Source organism: Molothrus ater, chromosome 3 (assembly GCF_012460135.2).
Source record: "Molothrus ater isolate BHLD 08-10-18 breed brown headed cowbird chromosome 3, BPBGC_Mater_1.1, whole genome shotgun sequence".
Lineage (NCBI taxonomy): Eukaryota > Metazoa > Chordata > Aves > Passeriformes > Icteridae > Molothrus > Molothrus ater.
The window spans coordinates 32,887,957-32,910,068 of NC_050480.2; the positions used below are offsets into that span (position 1 = coordinate 32,887,957).

Consider the following 22,112-nt stretch of genomic DNA (forward strand, 5'->3'; position numbering starts at 1 on the left):
TGGCTCTCCTAGCCCATTCCTCCACCCAAGAGAACTGTTGTCATGTGAAATTCAAGTACTCCTGAAATGACTTACCATGTCTGTTACATCATGTTCCTATTTGCAAGCCTCTGGAGGTTATCAGCACCATTAATTAACGTGTCATGGATATTCTAGAAGTTAATATCACAAATCAAAGTATATTTATACTGCTGTTTTAGAAGTCAGAGAGCTAGAAATGTGTACATGTTGAAACAAGAAAATCCTCATCATTCAGGGGAAAAAAATAACACTGGATTTTCTGCCATTAAACTGACATTTAGTGCTGTAAATAATAGTGACTGCTAAAATCTCTTGGCTTCCCCAGTGTAGAAATCAACCAAACATGGATTAACTAGTTTCCTCTGATGTGGTTTACACTAATCCAATATCCTCTTATAACAGGAGAAGGCCTTTAATTGGAATGTTTTCGTTTCTCTTCTGTGTATGCTCAGAAAACACTCTTTAGCTTTGGTCAAGTAAACTTTAAAAATCCGTTACCTGAATGATGCCTGGGGTCATCTGTGCAGGGCTTTTGCTGGGACCCTGGGGCTGGATGCATGTGCCTCAAAATTAACTTGAACACTACCAGAAACAAGATGTACAGATTGCTCCTTCCCTTTGCTCAGACTGGAAAGTCTGCAGATGGGTAGAACTGCCCCATATTCTGTCCCCCATGTGCTTCATTTCACATGGGAATGACATGAGGGATAGTGGGGGCTCTAGGCAACTCCTGACCTTCCTTGTGTTTTAGCACTACCTTCCCTTCCTGGTTGCAAGAGCTGCAGGGTTCCTCTCATGAGCTTTCCATGGTCCTGCCAGCTGTTGCTTTTGGAGTGGGGCATGCTCCTGCAGCATTTCCTTTGGTCTTGGCATGCCTTTATCACAGTGATCTCATCTGGGTCTGTTCAGTGGGAATACAGATTTCCCTGGTATGCTGCTCTACCTTGGGAGCCCCTTTTATTGTATGTACTGTGAGAAAATGGGATTCAGTAGCTCAATGACTTTGTTGTGCTGCTGCAGAGAAATAGAGAAAACAAATTGCTCTTTGAGGCTGACAGGCAGACAGACCAGCAGCAGACATCTGAGTTGAATGGTTTCGTTTTCATGTCTTAGCAAAACTCAAGATGAAAGTTATTAAAGGTGACAGTACTAGAAAGGTTCTTTGGCAGTATCTACACTTTCACCTTCTCTAGATTATTGTTCATTATATTCTTCAACCTGTTAGCTGTTTACTCTCTGTTTCTGTCACATTTGCTGCTTCTGTCCCTTTTGGTCTTCAGATTTATAGCAAAATTATTAGGGGTTGGAGGGAAAGACATGGGGAGACAAAAAAAGAGGCTGATCAGGAGAAGTAGTAGTAAGTTACTTTGTTAGGATACAGGTGGACTGGTGGCTGAATAGCTGAACTGAAGTTTTTGTGTAACAAAGCAGAAAACTTTCTATCAACACGAATGCCTGAAATACCTCTGAGTTCTTGCTGAGGGTGGGGAAATACTTACTGCCTTAGTCCTAATATATTCTCAAGAACCTCAGAAAGTAAGTCTTACATAACTTTTGTTTGGGATTTGTAGGATTTTCCATGTGTGAGATTATCTGAGCCCTTAAAAGGTTGGTGTTCCCAGAAAACCAGGTTTTCTTCTGGAATTTAGGAATTCTGTAGACTTTCTGCATGTTGTGGGAATCACCAGTTGGTGAGGGAGGTCCTCAGCAGTGCTGCAGTGCCAGAGAGAGGACAAACAGTCACAGCTTAGTGGGGTTTAAGATTTAAGCAAGGTCGTCAAGTCTTCTATCATGCACATAGGACTGACTGTGGCTGCACCTCAAGCTCCCCTCTGCCCAAAACTGCAGCTCCCAGTTTCAAAGCCGGGTGACGCGTCCTCCTCGCTTTCTGCCCTGCTGGCTGATGCTCTGCCTGGCTGTGCCTGGAGTGCTGGGCCAAGGAGGCAGAGCAGTGCACCTGGAGCAGTCCATGTTTCCTGGGCTGGCTCTGGGCTCCTGCACCCCCGAGTGGATGTGCAGCTGCCCCACGCGTGCAGCGCGCTGTTACGTGACTCGGCACACGGAGTTTCATCTACTGGAACAGGGAAAGGATGAATCTAACCTGACATCTGCTTTTGATTCCCTCCACAGACATTTTACACCTCAAGAGGTACATCATACCCATGTGGGTTTTCTCTTGACTACTGAAGTACACACTCAGAGTCCGTGACCACATAAACCAGTCTTTTACATCATTGTGGAATTGCCTTTGCTGCAGAAAAGTAATGATTTAAGCAGATGGGAATCATAGGAGGAAGAGTGAGAAGAGAAAAGGAAGTTGCATCTCTGTGTCTTAATGAATATTTTTAAAGACTATCCCAGGCAGAAAAATATTTATTTGATACACAGTAATTTTGCAGTGTAAACAATCATTTCAGATGAACTCATGCTAAAAAATGACCTCTCCATTTTTTAATTTTCTTTTTTTTTACTTTTTAAAATACATTTGGAACATTTTCAGAAGGCTGTATATAAAAGTATGGAAACTCACAGCTTGGGGGAGACAACATTGATTTTATAATTTTCTATAGAAACATACATGCACAGACAGAAGCCAAGTCACTGAAATAGTCTGTGACAAATGGATCTGATCCAGAAAGGTCTATGTAATTAGATTAGCCTTTGGCCTGGCAAACACTTCATAAAGTCCTGTTAATACAATGTGAGAGAGCTAGTAAAATAAAGAGGAATTTATCATGGGCTGAAATGGGAAAAAAACCAAAGCAACCCTATTCCTTTTTAATTTCATGGCAGTGAATCCACTGGATAAATATGCTTATTGGTTAGTCACAATAAGGGTGTTAAACTATGAATGCTCAATTAGCAATCTCCATATTTTTTAGAGCAGTATTTTAAAAATCTTTACAGCTCTCAGATGAGGCAAATCTCCCTTCCATCATGCACTGAAAAAATGCTTGTTAGTGGCAGTTGTTTTTATCTTTCCCATCAGTTTGTTCAGTGTTGTTCATCTGCTTTTCTAGTTTGATTTAGAAAATAAGATAACATATAGGAGTAGGTTATGATCCTGTGACATGAGAAAAACAGAGTCCGGGCTGTGGCATAAGACATGGGTAAGAGGGCAGAAGCTTTGGCAGAGCACAGCAAGGACCCACTTCTCTTCCTATTCCTCTGAAGGCAAAAGGAATTTTATCACTGACCTCAGTTGCAGCCTTATTGGGTCTTTGAAGGCTTTTGAAAAAATCCCCCTTCATTTCTGATTACTGTTCTCTGTGGTGTCACTGGAAAAGTATGCATCTTCTGTCTGTGCAAAAGGTGGCTCCACATGGTACTTTTTCCCCCTACAAATTAATATTATAGCACTTCTTTTGTCACCATGTGGCTGTGAAGAAAGTACAGCCTTGTCCATTAAATACAGCATGAGTTTGTTATGAATGCAGACAAAAGGCACAGTAGGTTAATGCAATAGTTTACCTCTAACATCTGGGTTCACACCCTTGCTCAGACCTTGTGTAAAATTGAGTCTGTAGTCCCAGAAGACTCCTTAGCACACCTCATTCACAGTATTCACAGTACTTCTGCAGGTTTTGGCAGGTTTCCATCTCTGTCCAGAAAAGACTTAGGACTGGAATAGCATTAGAGCTTTTCCAGGCGAGAAATGAAGAGTGCTGATAGAAAACTGCAAGAAAATTGCTCAGGCTCTGCTTGTGGTAGATGAATAGAAATACCATCAATACCATGCAGCATTTTTTGTGCTTGTTTGGACACTTACACAGTGCCATTTGTTCCAGACAAATAGAGTTCAGCACCTTTTTGCCTTCCCTGTGGTGGTGAGTTGATCTTGTCCAGTTGCAGAGGGGGGTGGTAGAGCAGCTTTGGTGGGCACATGGCATCCAGTGTAGGTCAGGGCAGCATACTTCTATGCCTGAATGATACGGCAAGGAAGGTGAGATCCTGCAAGTCCTGGGATTACTTAACACTCACTCTTTCAGTAATTTAAAGAGTAATTTTGCAATTTGATTATGAATAAAATTACTATGTTGGGTAATGCATAACTGAAAATCCATAGAATTTATCAGGAGAGAGTCATATTTAACCCAGTTATGTCTTGGATTTATTGATTGTCAGATGCAGAGAGATTAACTTTTCTTTTCGAGATACTTGAGCTTCTTGCAAAGTAATAATGGTATGTACCTAATGAGTCACAGCAACTTGAGTTGTATACAAATGTAAAATGGAGTGGAAGGAATCCTTGAAGGCATTGAGCACAGATTCAGCTGCAAGGACATCAGGTAGATCCATACAAACTCGTGTACATGCCTGTCTGTAACAGGCAAAAATTAGGTCAGTGGTCTGTACAGTCCAGTCTCCTGATGCCTCTATCAAAGGCCATTCCTGATGGAGTAAAGGACATCTTGAACTCAGTTGTGTGAAGCGGCATTGGCTGGGAAAATCAGAGGAAGGATTCTTTACTAGTGGTTGTGGGCAGTTAGGTGACATGGTGTGGTAGGAGGTGTGGTTCCTTAGGCAGTAGCAAGTATTGCATATTGAAGTGAAAGGCTTCATATTAACATTCTTAGAGTTACTTCCCCTTGAGAATTCCAAGGGAACATGGGATGTTAGAAATAGAAAAGCCAGCTTCATCTTGGTTTAGAGAGCCTATATACTTCTCCTCTACATTTTTATTCTTGTGCAGAAACTATTTGCAAAGGGTTAATAATGATTTCTACATGTTTTTCTAGGTTTATATGTGAAAAGCGTTCCTACTTTTTCCTTGGAAAATGTAGATTTAGAGCAGTATGCCATCTATGTCTACTGAAACTTCAAAATTTTCTGCGCAAAAATGTGTTGACTTTTAGGCTGGATTTTGGGGACATCTTTTTTTGGAAACAAAACTTACTTTGCTTCATGTTAAGATAATTTTTTTTTAATGGGAAAATGTAGTGTATGTGTGTAGACTTTTCCCTGAATACTCATTTTTAGAGAGAATAATGAAGTGTAGATTAACTCTGCAAAATGTATGTTACACTACTTCAAAAAGATAATATAATTGTGTGATTTGAATTCTTTATAGATATCAGTTTGCTCAGTTTTACTTTCCTCAGTTTTAAGGAGTCTAGTGTACATATTTAAAAACTAGTTGATTTTATTGTTCAGCTTGGATTTTCTTAACTCTTTCAGCATTTAAATGTTTGATACATACCCAGTAAGTAGGTCTGGTTCTACTAAGCAACAACTTAGTTCGTAATGTAATTTTTTTTGTTTTAATGTCTATATTTCAAGATAGCTGCTCCCTGTCAGATCATGCTAGTTGCCGATATTAATCTAATTGGGTTATTTAAAACTGATGGTTGAAAGTGGAGCTAGTGATTGAGCTAAAAAATAGCTGAAATTTTTCCAGTCCCATGTTGCTTGGTTGGTTTATTGTTCGATTTGGTTTTATTTCCACCCCTAAACAATTGTGTTTACAATACTCTATAGGTATGGAGTATTTTAATTTCATTTTTTTAATGTAATGCATCATATAAGCTATATTTTCAAAGTATTTTTTTAAGTCAGAGAGGAAAACACTGTTTTTCCAACAAAGAATTTTTAAATGAACCCAAAATATTTTCAGTATTTCTTGGAAAATCTTAGTCTTTTGTATTTTTTATTTCTATTCAAATAAAACAATTTTTTTTGTCTTGAAAAAATAAGAATTCTGAGTTTTGAGTCTTTAAAGATGTAATTGAAAGTTGTCAAGTTAAAACGTAAATTATTTTCTGTAACCAAAAGATCTTCAATTGTATATTTCAACAAGATACAGTTTTCAGTTTGGTTATGTTTGAGAGTTCTCCTGTTACCCAGGAAAAAAAGAAGGCAAAATATGTTGCCTGATTTGAGTTTGGCAATTTAACTCCAGGGAAATAGAAGTTCAGCAGGAGAGGCTTTGAGTTCATCCCTGGCTGTTGAGGGAGAGGGGACAATGTTTCCATGCCCTTTGTGGGTGTTTGCAGCAGTGAGTGACACAAGTGAGTGACTTGGCCCAGCTGTATCTCTATGGTCTGTAGGACCATTGGATCCAGAATGGCTTCTTTGCCCATAGAATCTACAATTTCTTAAATGGGCTGAGGTTTGTTTCAGTCCTCAGAACTATTTAAAGGTGATTGAAATTTTTGAGTTGAAGTGGATTTTTCTTTGAGGCTCATGTTAACACAGCAATCAAGATATAATCTGCCAGGTATTAGAAATTTCTCTCCTGTCTTAGGCCTATAGAAAATCACAGCATACTGAACCAGCAAATAAATTACCTCTTTTTAAAGGAAATCATGGGAGAGCCAAGGCAGCTGATACACAGAGTAGAGTCCTTGTAACATATTCAGGCATTGGTGTACCTTGTTAATGGTAGACACTTTTCTGCCAGGTGAGCTAGTAGGAGGGATTCTGAGTGGTTCTGGAAGTCACTGTTGATTAAAGGCATTTTGTTCCTCATGCCTTTGTCCATCTGGTTCCTTGCAATATTTTGGAATACATTTCAGAGGATGCTGCAGTCTGTGGATGTTCATGCAGCAAGAGACGTAGTAAATTAGGCTTACTCTGCATGTCAGTGAGCTATACAGAAAAGATTTGAACCATAGACCACAACAGTTTGGAAAGAGTTATTATAATGTGTCAAGTCAATAATTCACATTTTAGAAAAGCCCACAGATTAAATTTACAGTTTGGATTAATTTTACAACCTATGAGACCATTAATCAGGGCTATGTAAGGTCTCCTAATGTAGTTTTATATAATCTGTATGTTTATGTTTTGACATGATGAATTGTAACATTGTAATTAAAATAATATTAAGAGGTTTACTGAATCCCACAGTATCCGAGGACATCCTGAGGTAACCATTCCATTGAAAGTGTGCCTTTTTTTTTCTTATTGCACACAGAATGGGGTAAGTCCATTCTGTGGAGCACCTTGACAGAGCTACATTTCTTGAAACATCTATACAAATCTGTAAAAATTAATGACAGAATGAATTTCCTTTACATGCCATATCTTACATAAATTTTCTTTTCATATGCAATGTTAATTTTACCAAAACTTGTCTTGGATATTTGTTAATGATCATTCACCTGCAGTCAGGTAATTTAACGGAATTTAACAGAATTCAGTGCAGCATTTAACAAAAATACAGGAAGAGCAGTGGTGTAGACGAAGTAGTGTTTGAACCATGACATATTACCAATTATTAGCTTTATCTTATGGAATAATTGGAATCAAAATCTAGATGTAAGTATACCCAAAGTTGAGATGCACACTGTCCTAAGATCTATATCCCGATTTTTTATTTGTTTAGCAAAAATGCTATGTAAGAATGAAAGATACTTGACTGTTGGAAGAAACTTGACTGTGGAATAGGTAAGCACAGGGCTCCATGGTTTGCAGCACTGACAGATGAATGTTGCTGTGAGGAAAGTCCTTAAAAAAATAAAGGACTAATGTACAGCTTTAGTAATGGACATGAGGTGATAAAGGCAGCTTTAGACATGGAATTAAAAACTCAAGTTGTTAATTTTTCACCTTAATAGTTGTCATAATGCCTCTTACTATACCTCAAGCTTCCCAACTGGACAGATTTGAGCTCCATTCTGTCTAAATGTAGTACTGTCAATTCCAGGAACTATTTGGAAGGTTTTATGTACTGAATGAATGAGGAAAAACCACAATTTTTTCAACCAAAGTTGATCCAAGTGAGGACTTTGGCTCCACCAGTGAAAATCTAAATATTGTTGTGGTTGGCATGACTCTGATTTGGATTCTGGCCCAGCTCTGGCCACACTGGCTTTCTGTGTTTCTCACATTTCATACTGATGTATATGATCAGTCTGGCTCAAGTCATTTCAAGACATACCCTTTTCAGGTTTAGTGGTATAAAACCATCCTTCACCAGACAGACAGGCAGTAGATCTCTCTCCTTCCCTAACACACAGTGCTGATTTAGGATCACGTTAGATGTGAAGTTTGAATATTTAATCAAATTTCCTTCTGTGCTTCACATTAAAAATGGCTCTGTAAGTGTAATTTGTTGTAGTACCTTCACCCTTTTATCATTCTGATATATTTTACTTCACTTATTTCTTCTGCCTATGCTCTAATCTATTGTGGGAAGATGCTTTTTATTAAAAATAATAAATTCATCTTCACCCCCCCCCCTTATTCCCCTTCATTAATCTCTCTATTTTGTGATGAGTGATAAAACCTTACAAGCATCAAAGAATGTTTCTTTCCTGATGCTAGGCTGCAGTAGTGACAAGCATGGAGGATGAATTATCTGAAGATGAAAGATCCCTTTGTTGCTCAAGAAAAGGCTGGTTGCTTCAATCATTTGTGAAACCTGTGCACCGACTGCTACTTTTATAGCCATTGTCTGGCATGCCGCACCACCAATGACAAATAGCAGTGTCACCACAGAAATTGTCATAGGTGGAAAAGCACTGTTTAAAGAGATGGATTTAGAAGCAGGTTAATTGGTGTGATAGCTAGCATTATCTCCAGTAGTATCAACAGAGCTGCAGGCTCTCTGCAGGAATCGTTGGCCCCCAAAGGCATCCAAAGTGGAAATCTTCAGAGTTTAGAGGAGATGGAGCAGCCAGCTCTGTCACCCAGCTCAGAGAGAGAGATGGAGCTATAGAATTGTGACCTGCCCACCCTCATCAAGGTTCTCCACTTGTTCTTATCCACCACTTTCTGCCTGCATCAGAAAAGAGAAATCAAATGGCCAGTGTAGCTCAATCTAGCTCAAAGTGAAGCCTTCTTAAGCAGTTCCAAGCTGATCAAGTGGCTGATCTTTAGAAAGTAAGGTTACAAAACCATTGCAGTCCCCATTCTGCTGCATCCCAGGTACAATGAAAGGAGCCTTGCTTGGATATGTACAGTCCAGGATGAGATTATTTTTAGCTATTTAAATAGCATACCTTGAAAACTGATCACGCTGTACTCAGGATCTGACATCTTTGCCACTTAAAGTTTTTAAGCCATGTGGGACTTAACTTCATCAAACCTCTATTTTCATAATCTTGCTCATGTTTGTGAATTGTGATTGTAGCCCTTAACTATTGCTGCTCTATATACTTCTGGATGAGAATTTTCAGCAAAGGAGCTGGAGTAACCTTGTGCTTCCTTGTTAGACCATTTATTAGGAAATGTAAAAGCTTTCCAAACCAGTAAAGACTACTTGTTCCTTTGATACATGCTGCACCTAAATATCAGGAAGAGATAAAATGCTTACTCTTGTCTTGGTTTGTAATGTTTGCCTGATTACCTTGTTAATCTGAGATTTTGAAACTCAAATACAAATGTATTAAGCGACTCAGCCTGTCTAGAATTACAGTGAGGATTGTTTTAAAGGTGCACCTGGAAACCAAATTAAAATAATCCTGTATAACTAGCAACTTAGGGACAAAGTACTATTGTGGCAAAGTTTTACTTTAAGAAAACTCTGGTAAAGACCATTGCATTCATACTCAATAAGTCCTTATTTTGTGGAAAAATCCAGTTATACTCAGTACAAAAAAACATATTTTCAGGACTCAACAATGTATGTTTTTATAATTCTTGTGGACAGCAGCTGCAGGCTATCAGCCTGGACCCTTGATAAATGATTTTGACATTTCCTGCAGACACTCCTCATGAAAAAGGCTTTTTTATTTTTTCTCAAATGTTGAATTCTGCATTATTGATCAGGTGCCATTCATTAAAGTCTGCTACTTGCTAGAAGAATCACACAGTTCCTAAGTTACAGCAGAATGAATTATTCTGTTGACAAATAGCAGTATTAAAGGAATGTTAAGGTTGCATGGTTTAAGCACTCAGAAGTCAGAAAATGGCAGTTGAGGTTGAAGAGGATAGAAATTTTGCCCAAATTAAGATTGCAGAATAACAGCTGAGGGAATGTAGAAAGCCTGCTAACAGGCACTGGATATTCATTTTAGGGCAACAGGTTGGTTACTGATCTATTCACAAATACTGGTGCTATTTATTGCAACATTTAATAAACAGCAAACAGTGGATGAAATCATGTGGTAGGGGTCACAAGGCAGATGGCTCTTCACTGGCTGTTTTTTGTTGCTATAGCGTTGCATTTATCAAGGAGGAGGGTCAGTGGCAATGTTATGCTGTAATACTGCAGCTGAGGGCAAGAGAAGTTAGTGGCTTTCTGTGACATGAGACAAGTACCATTTGTCAAAGTACTGTTTGCATTTAGTTCCCATCAGGGGCTCCCATTCAGTTTTCTTTCTATTGTTTTTGTTTGTCAGCCTCTCTGATTTGGTGTAATTTTTGTTCTGTTATGTTTATGTTTAGTACAAAAAAAAAAAAAAAACACTGAAAGCAGTCCACTCCTGTAATCTTGGTTCTGTGATCAATCAGGCCAGGATCAGTGCTAAGCAGACAGTAGCATCCTCATTGCCTTTGTGCCTGGATTTCTTCCCAGGGGAGCACAGGATGCAGTGGAGATGGGCTGTACTGTACCTGGAGCCAGCATCACGGAGTAAAACACAGAGATCCTTAGAACCAGCACTGTAGAATTGGCTAATACGTGTCTGGGTTTCTCCAAATATGTAAGAGCATCCTTGTACCACCAGAGGCTGTGTTTGCTTTTAGGAACAAATTTGCTCAGATATATGACTTCCTTGGATTTTATTTCCTTAATAAAATAAAGGGGGTAAGCATCAGGCTGTAGTGCCTTCTAGAGGCTACTGAAAATCCCAACACTATGTTCACTATTGGTCAGAAAACAATAGAATGTCAGGACTGGGGATAGCATTAAAAAGCCCAAAGTCTGAGAAACACTGCTGAAGCAAGCAGAGCTTCAGCAACTGGTTCTGGAAGAGCTGGGAGAGGCAACTTCATGTCTTGTATGTGCCCAGGGGAGACTTCTGTGGGGCAGTTCTCACCCCATCTCCAAAAGGAGTGACAACATCCCCCAAGTGGCACTATAAACATTCCCAACCCCAGCAGTGTTCCTAGTGGGCTGCAAATTTGATTTAGACTAGAAGCTGACTCATTGGAGCCTGTGGCTCTTTCCTGACAGTATATGTTCCTCCCAGTTTGAGTCTTGATAGGATGTGAGTGGCACATGAGCCATACAGGTATTGGCAAAGCACAGTTTGGGAGGGAGCAGAGGGATGGCAGTGCAGCCCACCACAGTGGGAGGCTCATGGCCAGAATGTGGGATCACTGTTGGAGATGGAATATTATGGAGTTATATGAACCTTCAGATGCACCTTGTATGACCTTGTCTTCTATTCTCTTGTTCCAGGTACAATAGATAATTCTGTTTGTTTCCAGGGAATGCAGAATCAAGCTCCCTCAAAAAAAGTCTGTTGCACAGATTTCTGCTAAGGCTCAAAAAAAAGCACTTTTAATTTGAGATAATGTATAGCATTACAAATGGATCTCATTAATTCTGTGTGGATGCTAGGGCTCTGAAGTTATTGTGCCTCCCTGTACCACTGCCAAATATATAAGCATGAGGGTAGCATTAAATAGGATACAACATGAAAAAAAAAGTAAATGTAATATTATGTTTATGCCCTTGTAAACGTTATAGCCTACAGTTATGGGATAAGTAAGGGAAGAACCAGAGTTCAGGTAGTCTGTTTAGGTAAAGCACACTTTTCCTGGGATCTTAGATGATTCATTTACTCTTAGGCTTTATTTCTGCCACTGAAAATTAAGAATAATTGTAAATATATGTCTTGATCCTGTCAGAAGACTGCAAAGCCCTGAGGGATCTTCAGGTGAAATGTTCACTAACAATATAGATAATATCATTGCTTGAACTCAGGTCTTATAATTTCCTTGTTTTCCAAATTTAATTTTATTGCTGGTTTTTCCTAACTAAGGTCAAATCCTCATCTCATATGCTTCCAGGTAAGTGAGGAATTATTGCTGAATTCAATGACACTGTGATATATTACATTCCTCACTAAAGCATCTAGCTCTGCTCCTTGAAGTTTCTACTGGTTGTTTAATGCAACATATAGTGCTGGAGGCTGCTTATATTCCCTCTGGAGACTGGATTTCTCCTCTGAATACCCAAGCACTTATTAGATATCTCACCTATATTGCCTAATATGATGATTGTGCCTCCTTCCATTTATATAGACTCTCTTTCACAATGTTCCCCTGTGCTTTCTTTGGGATTTTTTTCCTCACCATGAATTCCCAAATTTCTAGTTAGAACGATCCCTTTTATTTACTGTCTGTCATTACTTTGGAGCTGCCACTCCAAAGTTTTACACATCTTTTTTTCCACATTATATGCATTAAGCTGCAATTTTTCACTTCTGGCTTGGTTTAAATAATGTAAATCCTTCTTGTCTGATTGTATTGCTGCTTGTTATTTATGGTGCCATGGCGTACACTTTTATGTGCGGAGTGGGGAATCTTCTTTTGTATGCAGTCATGGAGATCATCTTTATAAATAATGGAAAAGCTTACAATTGTGATTATACATCTCTTTGCAATACCTGTATATCCTTTGTTTCTCTAACACTGAAAAGACATCTCAAAGACATGTGAAAAAGAAACTTTGTCTTTTATCTGCATTCTTTCCATAGAAATTCTCGTTTCCTTAGACAAAAAAACAGAGAGCCTTGTTCATCTTGGAATTCCTCATCTCCTGAGAATATATAATGTGAAGCCCTCAGTGCCACACTTTCTTTAATTAGTAGTAAGATGACCTGCTGCTTATACTTACCAAGCTGCATCCTGTGCACCTCTTCCACAGCTTCACCAAAGGGAAACTGGGGCTTTAAAAAATAATATAGCAGACATAATTATCAAGGCATGTGCTTGAGATATTGCTACTGTTGATACTGCTTCTGCTTTCTATCAATACCAGTCCTTGTGACAGCTGAGGCAGTTCAGTCATGTTTTGCTGGAAGGGCAGGTTTCTAAGAGGAAGCTTAAATAAGCAAAGCAAAGTTCTCTTCAGTCTTTGTGCACAGCAGCAGGATAAGACCATGGCCTATGAGAAAGAGCCAAGTGACTCACCATTGCTGTCTCCTTCTCCCCAGGGGGCTGATGGCAGCCTTATGCAGGCAACAGGAATGACAGCAGCCTTGTCATCAATCACAAGAGTAGAGAAGTTCCTTTAGAGAGCCTGCCTTGCTGATGCTGCAAATGTGTTTAATGGGTTTGGCTGATCTGTCTGTAGGATCTGTACATATCAAACCAGGCTGGAATAGAACAGGGCAACATATGGCACATCACATGCTTGGAAGGCCACTCCTGCACAGACTGAGTTTCTTGTATTTAACTTAGAGAATGCTAAACATGGCTAAGCTGTGCAAGGATATGTGACTGGGACAGTTCTGTGGCTTAACAATGGCAGGTAGCTCAGCCCCACACAGCCTCTTGCTCCCTCTCTCCCAGTGGGATGTGCAAGGGAATCAGAAGGGTAAAAGGGAAAACTTGAGTGTTGAGATAAAGACAGTTTACTAGAAAGAGTAAAAGCTTCAGGCAAAGGCAGAGCAAAATAAGGAATTCATCCACTGCTTCCCATGGGCAGGCAGGTGCTCAGCCATCTCCAGGAAAGCAGGGCTTCATCATGTGTAATGGCCATAACTCTGATCATCTCCCTCTTTCTCCTGCTTCCCCAGATTTATATGCTGATCTGCCATGCTGTGGGGGATATCCTTTCAGGTACTTGGCGTCATCCCTCCCAGCTGTGTCCCCTTCCTGCTTCTTGTGCACCCACAGGCTACTTGATGGCAGGGTGACATGGGATGCTGTACGGCCTTGACTCTGTATAAGCTCTGCTCACCAGTACCTAAAATGTCCCTGTGCTATCAACACCGTTCCCATCACAAATCCAGAACACAGTCCCATACCCCAGCTACTGGGAAGGAACTAAACCTGGTACAGACTATAAAATAAATTAAACAGGAGCAGGAACTATTCCTGAGCACTGGCACTCAATCATCATAGTCCTGCATTGTTAACAAGGTCCCTGGCATGGTGTTGGGCACTTGTCTCTCCCAAACAATTCCAGGCATGGTTCTTAAATTAGTATGGGCAAGGAACATCTTGCAGACAGTTGGGTATGGCCATACCATAGCAGAGGACAAGAATTACAGGGAAAGCTGCCAGTTCTCCATTTTGTGCCAGGTAAAAGCTTATATCTTGTTTAATTTACTACATAGATACTGTGTGTCTAAAGACCCTTTTTCAAAAATTTGTAATAACTAGGAAGAAAGGAAGGGGGGAAACACTCTAAAAATCACTGAGGTGAAGGGAAATACATGCTTGATTTTGAAAGGTACCAAGGAAAAGATGAGATCTTGAAATTCATGGCAGTGAACTGTACTTGCCCTGTGCACAGAGAAATAAATTCTCATCAGAGTGGGGAAAGTAGAGTAAATTTTTGCAGTAGTGTGTTGGAGCCAGTAGGCAGTGAGTGCATGCTCTCGTACCTGCAGATCCACTGCTGCAGGGAAGACAAGATTTGCCAGCTGATCCCATGTTGTTCATGCTGGGATTGTTGAAGGCTGTTGTGGCTTGTTCAGTTCTTATGAAAGTGCCACTCTCAGTGATGTTTAAAGAGTTGGTCCCATCATAAATACAGGTATATGGAGAATGTCAGAAGCTGGGAAAAATCCTCCTCCTGCCTAGTTATGCAGTTCTGAAACACAGACTTACCTTAAAGAGATCATAAGGAAGCGAAAGGAAAGCCAGGAACCCAGTCTGCATGTGGGGAGCCTTAAGAAAAGACTGTTTACCATGATGGGATGATCCTCATGTCTTCTTTCTTTTTTTTGTTTTTTTTTTTTTTGTTTGTTTTGTGGTGGTTTTTTTGCTTGTTTTTGGGGTGGGTTTTTGTTGTTGTTGTTGTTGTTTTTTTTTTTGGGGGGGTGTTTGCTTATTTTTAAATTCATTTTTTTACAAGTAGAAGAAAGTTGCAGTGCTCTCTGTTAGTTTAGAATCTAGTAAATGCTGAAGTAGAAATGTTAGAGCTGAATGGTTGGTCTGATGCACATGCTGGTTTCAGACAGTGTTGGTGCTCAGCATTTTCTTTTAACTGTACCAAACCATAGTGACAAACTCACAGTTACTGCTGCCACGAACAGTACAGGAAACCACTGAGCTGTCCCCTGTGACCTGAGCATATTTCACACCAGATTTTACTGAATTTATTATTAAAGTTGAATTGTCCAAGTCAAAAAGTGTGCAATGTTAAGTGCAAATTTTTTGAATAACATGATTGGTGTTTGGGAACAATGTGCAGCCACTACTTCCCATTATTGCTAGAAGTCCAGATTAGTTCCACTGCTGTACAGGATGGGGTTTATGCGCCAGTAAAGTTTTAGCAACTACCCAAGATAGAAACAGAGGAACTGTTGTAACAAAAGAGGAGACCTGCATGCTTCAATGCTATTGCTTTTTCAGTTATTTTCACTGCTTTTCCAAAGCATCAGTATCATTACAGCCATTTCCACTAACAGCAAGAGTGAGCAGGTCTATGTATTTTCTAATTTGTGCTGAAGCCTAGGAGTGTTACCTTTGTGAAAACAGAAAGCAAGGACAACAAGGCCTGTTTGTACATGCTTCCTGGCCAGGTTACACTGGCATAATTCATCCGAGTTTATTTGTTTGTGTTTTTTTCTAAATGTGATCATATTTCCATTAAAGCAATGTCCACTCATACAATGCTGCATTTGTTGCATTCTGGGTCAGTCTGTTTATTTTGACCTCCTAGATTTCATGTTAGCATGATCAACTAATTGTCTCATAACCTGTAAGAAAAATCCTTTAACATACTTAACAGGTGATTTCATATTGTCTGAGCACAGTAGAAAGGCTTCAAACTTTACAGCCCTCGTGCAAAAGCATGTATGTGCACAAGCATAAGGATGGCCTAGATTTTCTTGTGCTGTAGTACTTTGCAGCTGGCTACAGCAAAAATGCATGTCTCACACCATTATTTACAACTGTAACAGTGAGAAATTACAAAACCTACTCTTCATTAACCTCAAATAAGGCTATTCCTGCAGCCAGTGATTGCCATTACATTGATGGAGTGCTGAAACAGCTCAATAGTCCTGGCTGGCCTGTCTCTCGTGTGACTGCACTGCAGCTCCTGCCTCCCACCACTACCCAGAACACATCCAGCAGAAGCTGCTCAAATGATTGATGAGAAAAGCAGCTCATAAAGGCAAGCACAGCGCCTGAAGCAACAGCTGTCTAGCCCTGTCCCTGCAGTAATTAGATAAATGAACCCCAAATGAAATCTTACAGGCAAGAGTAGAAGGAAGTTATAACATCCCCAGTGTGGATCTCTGCTTGTGTTGCCTCATTGCAGTCTGTGTTTGTAGCTGTTGGTGTGTGATACAGATTAGACACAGCTTTACCTCTCTCACCTCCCCTGCTCATTTTGCTGCTGGTCCTGCAGACAGACCCCTGTGGGCACAGGAGACATGGCAGTGTCAGTGCCTGGACTCTGCTTTCTTTTTTTAATTTCTTTGGCACCAGTTCTACTTTGCAGAGTGTGCTGAACCTTTGTCCTTCTCCACAGAGTATGAGCATAACAAAAGGTCCGCGACAGGTCACAAATTGAGTTTATCTGGGGAAAATCCTGCAATTAGCAAATTCCTTCTTTGAGAAATAGTAGGTGTGCTTATAGGGATGCCTTAGATAAAAAAGGAGAAAGAAAAATGGTTCAGGCAACTGAAATTTTTAGAGAGTTGATTAAAAGTTTTATGCTTATTTTTACAGTACAGTAGCATAGTCATAATACAGCATTTCCCCTAGGTTTTCTCTTGATGCTACTCAACGGTATCCATGAAGGAGCCCATCATGCCAATAATTGCTGTTTTAGAGAGAAATTTATGAAAAAAAAATTAATATATTCAGAAAATGTATATGCTTTAAAAATGGTGTATATAGTTGAAATACATGTATGTATGTGTGAAATAAGTACATAGACAAATTTACAAAAAAAACCCCAACAAAACAACCAAAAAACCCCAAACCTGTTGAGGAAGACTGAACAGCAGAGCTCTGATTCTGCTTTTACTTGTGGCATTTCACATCTGGAGTAGTATTGTTGAATTCAGTGACTGTCGAACTCATGTAAGAACAAGTCATGTCTTTGAAGGCAGGAACTGAAATTCAGAGAAGTAAATGCACAGCAGCGATGCAGAATAAGTGACCTTTTCTTTTATTCTGTCTCTCCACTCCTAAGCTAGAGTAATTCTTGCCTACTTCAGCCAGATTTGCATGGGTGAAACATTCGATCAAAATTAGGCCCAGGTTGTTTGTTTTACCAAGAGTGCATGTCTCAGGAGATTGCTTTCGTGTTTCCCCATAGGTACAGTCAGAGGGGCAGCTAAGGCTGGGCACTGCTAAGACCTGATGGCTGGAATTCAAACGAGAGTTTCTGGCAGACTGAGTGCTCCCATTAATTGCAAGTGGTGTCTCTGAGATGCTTCAATTACAAGAGATTAGTGGGAAACTGTAGCAGTGGACTGAAGGAGTAATGACACATAGGAAGTGAAGCAGAAAACCTTTATTCTTTTTAAAGAGAAGTTCAATTTATACTTTATTTAAATATAAACTGCAAGCATAAAGTATTAGCATTCCTAAACTTCACTTTTCAGCTAGTTTCAAATTAACCATACTGTATTTCTGAGTTCCCCAGAGCAGCACCATGATCTTCAGCCTTTCTGTTCCTTAAATTGAGCTGAACTCTTTTAAGTCCAGTAAGGTCCTGTGCTATCCCCATAGCTGGCTGAGTTACATTTGCCCATCCTTGTGCTGCCTCTCCTGTGGTATAGATTTTTAGGGGCCAGCACAGACTCTGAGCCTCCCCTGCTAACCCCCCAGCTCTAAATTGCATGAAGGACTGTGAAACAGCAGCGCAGGAAGCTGTGGTCTCCCATCATTTCTACTGCTGTGAGTTGATTTACTCTTGTCATACCTACTGTTGGGAAATGCTTTTCCTGAATTCTTGGATTTAGGTTACAAGCATAATAATGTTTCATAATGGGGCGTGAAAAAAAAGGGCTATTGCCAATTCTTTGAGGCCAGGCAGTGGCTGAATCTCTCAGTGTGCCTGGCAGTGAAGTAAGCTGTGACTCTGCCTCCTGTACAGGTGGACAGTGTGGACAGACTGCACTAAAAGCTCCGTCATACTTCAGTTGGACACAGCCATCAGGAGGGGTCCTAGGTCCCCAGTCTCAGACTGATTGCCAGACCACAAGCTTGCCTGTCTTCTCAGAAAATATATCTGCTCAGATGTTTTAAAACCTGCCTTGGTCTGCCTAGTTCGTTGTACCACTGTTACATATGTAGTTCTGGATGTGTTTCTCAGGATGGAAGTTTGCCTGTGTTTTGCCTGCCCATTGGGTTTTTGTTAGAGTCATAGCTCCCATGGAATATAGGGGACATACAGTCTGCACAGATGGGATCTAATTATTTTCTCAGTTAATGTAATGTAAATCAAGAGTAATTTGAGAGGATTGCACTAGTGTGAAACTGGCCTGGAAGATATTTAAGTGCCTACAAAGTACCAGATGAGTTCAAGTAATCTATTGTTACTACTTGTATTCTGTGTCCATCACACTCATGTGCCTATCTTTATGTTGGCGTGTATTTTTGCTGGAGACTGTCACACAGATTTGTGTGTGTGTGTGCCATGGAATTTGGGCCAGGCACTGTGCTGTCCAGAAAGAGCATTTTTATTATTCTTGGAGAAAAAAGAATAACTTTAGGCAGCCTACAATGTAGGCACCTACATATCAGGTAAACTTTTAAGGTGCCTGTGCTGTTATAGAGAAAGCAAGAGGTATTTGTGGAGTTATAAAACAGTTATAAAACAGAACATGCAAATTTAGTGCTAGAAAATCTGTTCCTCTCTATTGCCTGCAAAGGGGTCAGACAACTGACTCAGATGGAGACAGCTTCTGTAGGCTGATCTAAAGGGAGATGAGCATAATTTCCTTTGATGTGGTGTCCCAAGGCTCACAGACATCTTCATGATGAGTAAAAAAAGCACTCCAGCTAAGAGGATCTCTACATGTAATCAATATGATATTCCTCTGCCATAACACATATGAACATGGTCTTTTCAAACCTAAACTATTCTAGGATTCTGTCTAGGCATGTCACTTAGGGATATGGCTTAGTGGTGGACTTGGCAGTTATATGTTAACAGTTGAACTCAAGAGCTTACACATAGTTTTTACCCAAACCATGTGATTCTGTGGTTCTGTGAACCATTAGGTCTCAAAACAAAATCCCTAATGCACAGAAGTACAAAGGTTTATGGCAATAGCATTATTTTTCATGAGAAATATCTATATTTGGCAGTATTGAGGAGCAATATATGCTGTTTGACAGTTCCTGGGGCTTCTGAGTTGAGCACTTTTTTTTTTTTAATAGAGGTTCATTCTGTTTATCTGATGCTAGTAAATTTTTAGGATTTCAGTTAAACTGGTATTTTACTTGTGGGAAAGAGGAACCTGATGCCTTAGCTTCTATCACTATAGCTGTTGGAAGTTAGGAGGATTTGCAGTATTCCTTCAGTAAGAAGTGGCAGGTATTAATCTGATTTTGTGTGAACAGGTTTAAATCCGGACCCATGCCAGTGATATTATACCATAACAAAGCCAGTGTAGCTTCTGTTAATACTGCAAGCCCATACAGTTTGAGGCCAGAAAGAATTCTTAGACTGCCTGTATATGAAAGGTTGTTAAATTTCACACACTATCCATTCTCCAAAACCCAAAAAAACTTAGCCCAGAATATTCTATTAGCTCTCCTTTGCACACAAAGATCAAGGACCTGGAGGACATGGTTTCACAGGAGCCAAAAATACACATAAACTTATGGGGAAAGGGCTTTCTAAAGCATGCAAGTATTTTATTTAAAGTAGTTGAACAATAGCATTTATTTTGTTTTCCAGCAGATCAATCTGATACTCGTGATATTGGTATCTTCTTTAAAATGTGGGACACAGTAAAAGAAAGCCAAAGGCGTATGAAGTTGAAAATAGGAAAACAGCACAGGATTGATGCTACCCTTTGTTTTCTTGCTCCTCATGGATTTACAGTTGTGCTCCCTTCCTTCCCTGCTAACTTGACCACTGCTTCCCTTCCGATCTTCCAGGAGACCTAGGGGTGGAATAAACAGACTTGTCCAGTTCATGTGGACTGACTGGGTGTGTTGGCTGCTGTTGTCCTCAGTAGAAGTCAGCTCTGCTTAGGGTTGGGTCCTGAAGAATGCCTTTGACAAGACATTAGAGGTGGCTTTTTACAGTTAGAGGTTAAGTTTCATAAGCAGCTCAGTTGTTGGGCAGGAGGAGAACACATTCCTACCCAAGCAGTACTTTTCCTTTTTTCCTCAGATATTTGTGTAAAACTGAAATTGTGTGAGCATATTTGTGACCATTTCACCATTTAATGACAACTTGTTTTGCCAGGTTAAAATACTGGAGTTAAATTACCCGTTTGACTCACTGTCATACAGAGATGTCACAGAAATACTGAATAATACTAGTTAATCTCTGGTCTCATTCTGTTGTCTTCAAAGGAGTTGTGTCAAAAATGAATTTTCCCAGATTTTACTTCTCAAAGCAGCTGATTTATTTGCATGCAGGATGAGCTTGGGCCAGCATGAGATGACACCTGCATACAAAGGGCACCAGTCTCAGTGAGACCAACAGGAACTGCAGCCCAACTTCAGAAGTTACAACCTCCTCCCGGAATGCATCTGCCATTCCAGCAGCAGATGTGCTCCCACCCTATGCTGACATGACCCTTTGTGGTCACTTGCATGCTAAACGTGGGTGGGTTTGACAGAAGTGACATATGATTAAGGAGAATTAACATAAAAGTTCTGTCTAGTTGGTGTGAATGCCAATCTGCTCTAGGAGAAAGTTGTGCAGGTGTGACTAGAACTGGCAAAGAGGTGATGTTCATCCTCTAAAGTCAGGAGCTCATGTGTCTGCCAGTGGTGAATTTATGGGGAAAACCAAAGCTAATTGATTGTCATCAGTTTTACTTACATCTAAATTGCTTACCAACTCAGCTAAGGATACAGAATAACCTCATTAAATCTATGAAGGTTTATTTTTGTCTCAGGAATAACATCTTATTATGTAGCTATTTAATGAGTTGTGAGCTAACATGTTTTAACAAATCTTTTATCGCTTATTACATTCTCTCCCTTGATGGTAATTTCAAAATCTGACCATTAAAATGGGACTCTTTTCACAAATCTTTGATGAAGGCACTCAGAACTGTGCATTTCATCTATGCTTTTGGATTAGAATTGCAAAGGTGTAAATTATAGATCTGCCTTACATGGGCTCTTATTGATCAGGCTGTTTCGTAGAAACCACAACAGTTCTGAAAGCTTAGCAGTCTAGAGTACCTTTCAGCTTTCTTAATTGGGCCACCAGGGTATGGTTAATTTTCAATTTATATTGAAAGTAAGGCAAGGTGCTGTAATACTTCCTCATTGTACTTGAGTAGCACTGACACTAAAACACCATGATGTGCATTGTAATTGTCAATACACAAGTTGCTTGTTGAAATAGATTGGGAGTTCTGGCTTCATTCACTTCGTAGTTTAGGACAAATTCTGCCTAATATTTCCTGCATATTCACTGACCTCCACTGAGACACTAGCTACAAAAAGCAAATATGGTTTGGTCAAGTGTAACTGGAAAATTCATTCAACATACCAGTTGTAGAGCAACCAACGAAACTAATGAAACATGCTCATCTTTTGTGTGTTTGCTGACAGGTCAAAGTCATGGTGCGCATTTCTTCCACGCTTGCCAGAGACACGTCTGAGTCCAGCTCTTTCCTAAAAGTTGACCCCCGCAAGAAGCAAATCACGCTGTACGACCCTCTGGCCTGCGGAGGTCAGAATGCTTTCCAGAAAAGGGGCAGCCAGGTTCCACCCAAGATGTTTGCTTTTGATGCAGTTTTCCCTCAGGATGCATCACAGGTAGGCCCTGTATGATCAGAAGAGTTATCTAAGTAGGGGTGTGCACCAGAGCCAAACTCATTTCTGCTGCAGCAGTAGTACTTTCAGTGGACTTCTACCAG

The 22,112-nt window shown here is 40.0% G+C and overlaps 1 protein-coding gene across 1 annotated transcript in view; it reads left to right on the forward strand.

The window, feature by feature from the left end:
- The window catches only part of KIF26B (kinesin family member 26B), a 277,053-nt gene that overhangs the window by 188,220 nt on the left and 66,721 nt on the right, over positions 1-22,112 (forward strand). Inside the window, 1 exon segment of the mRNA XM_036380967.1 lies at positions 21,805-22,011. Within this exon segment, the coding sequence (XP_036236860.1) occupies positions 21,805-22,011 (207 nt within the window).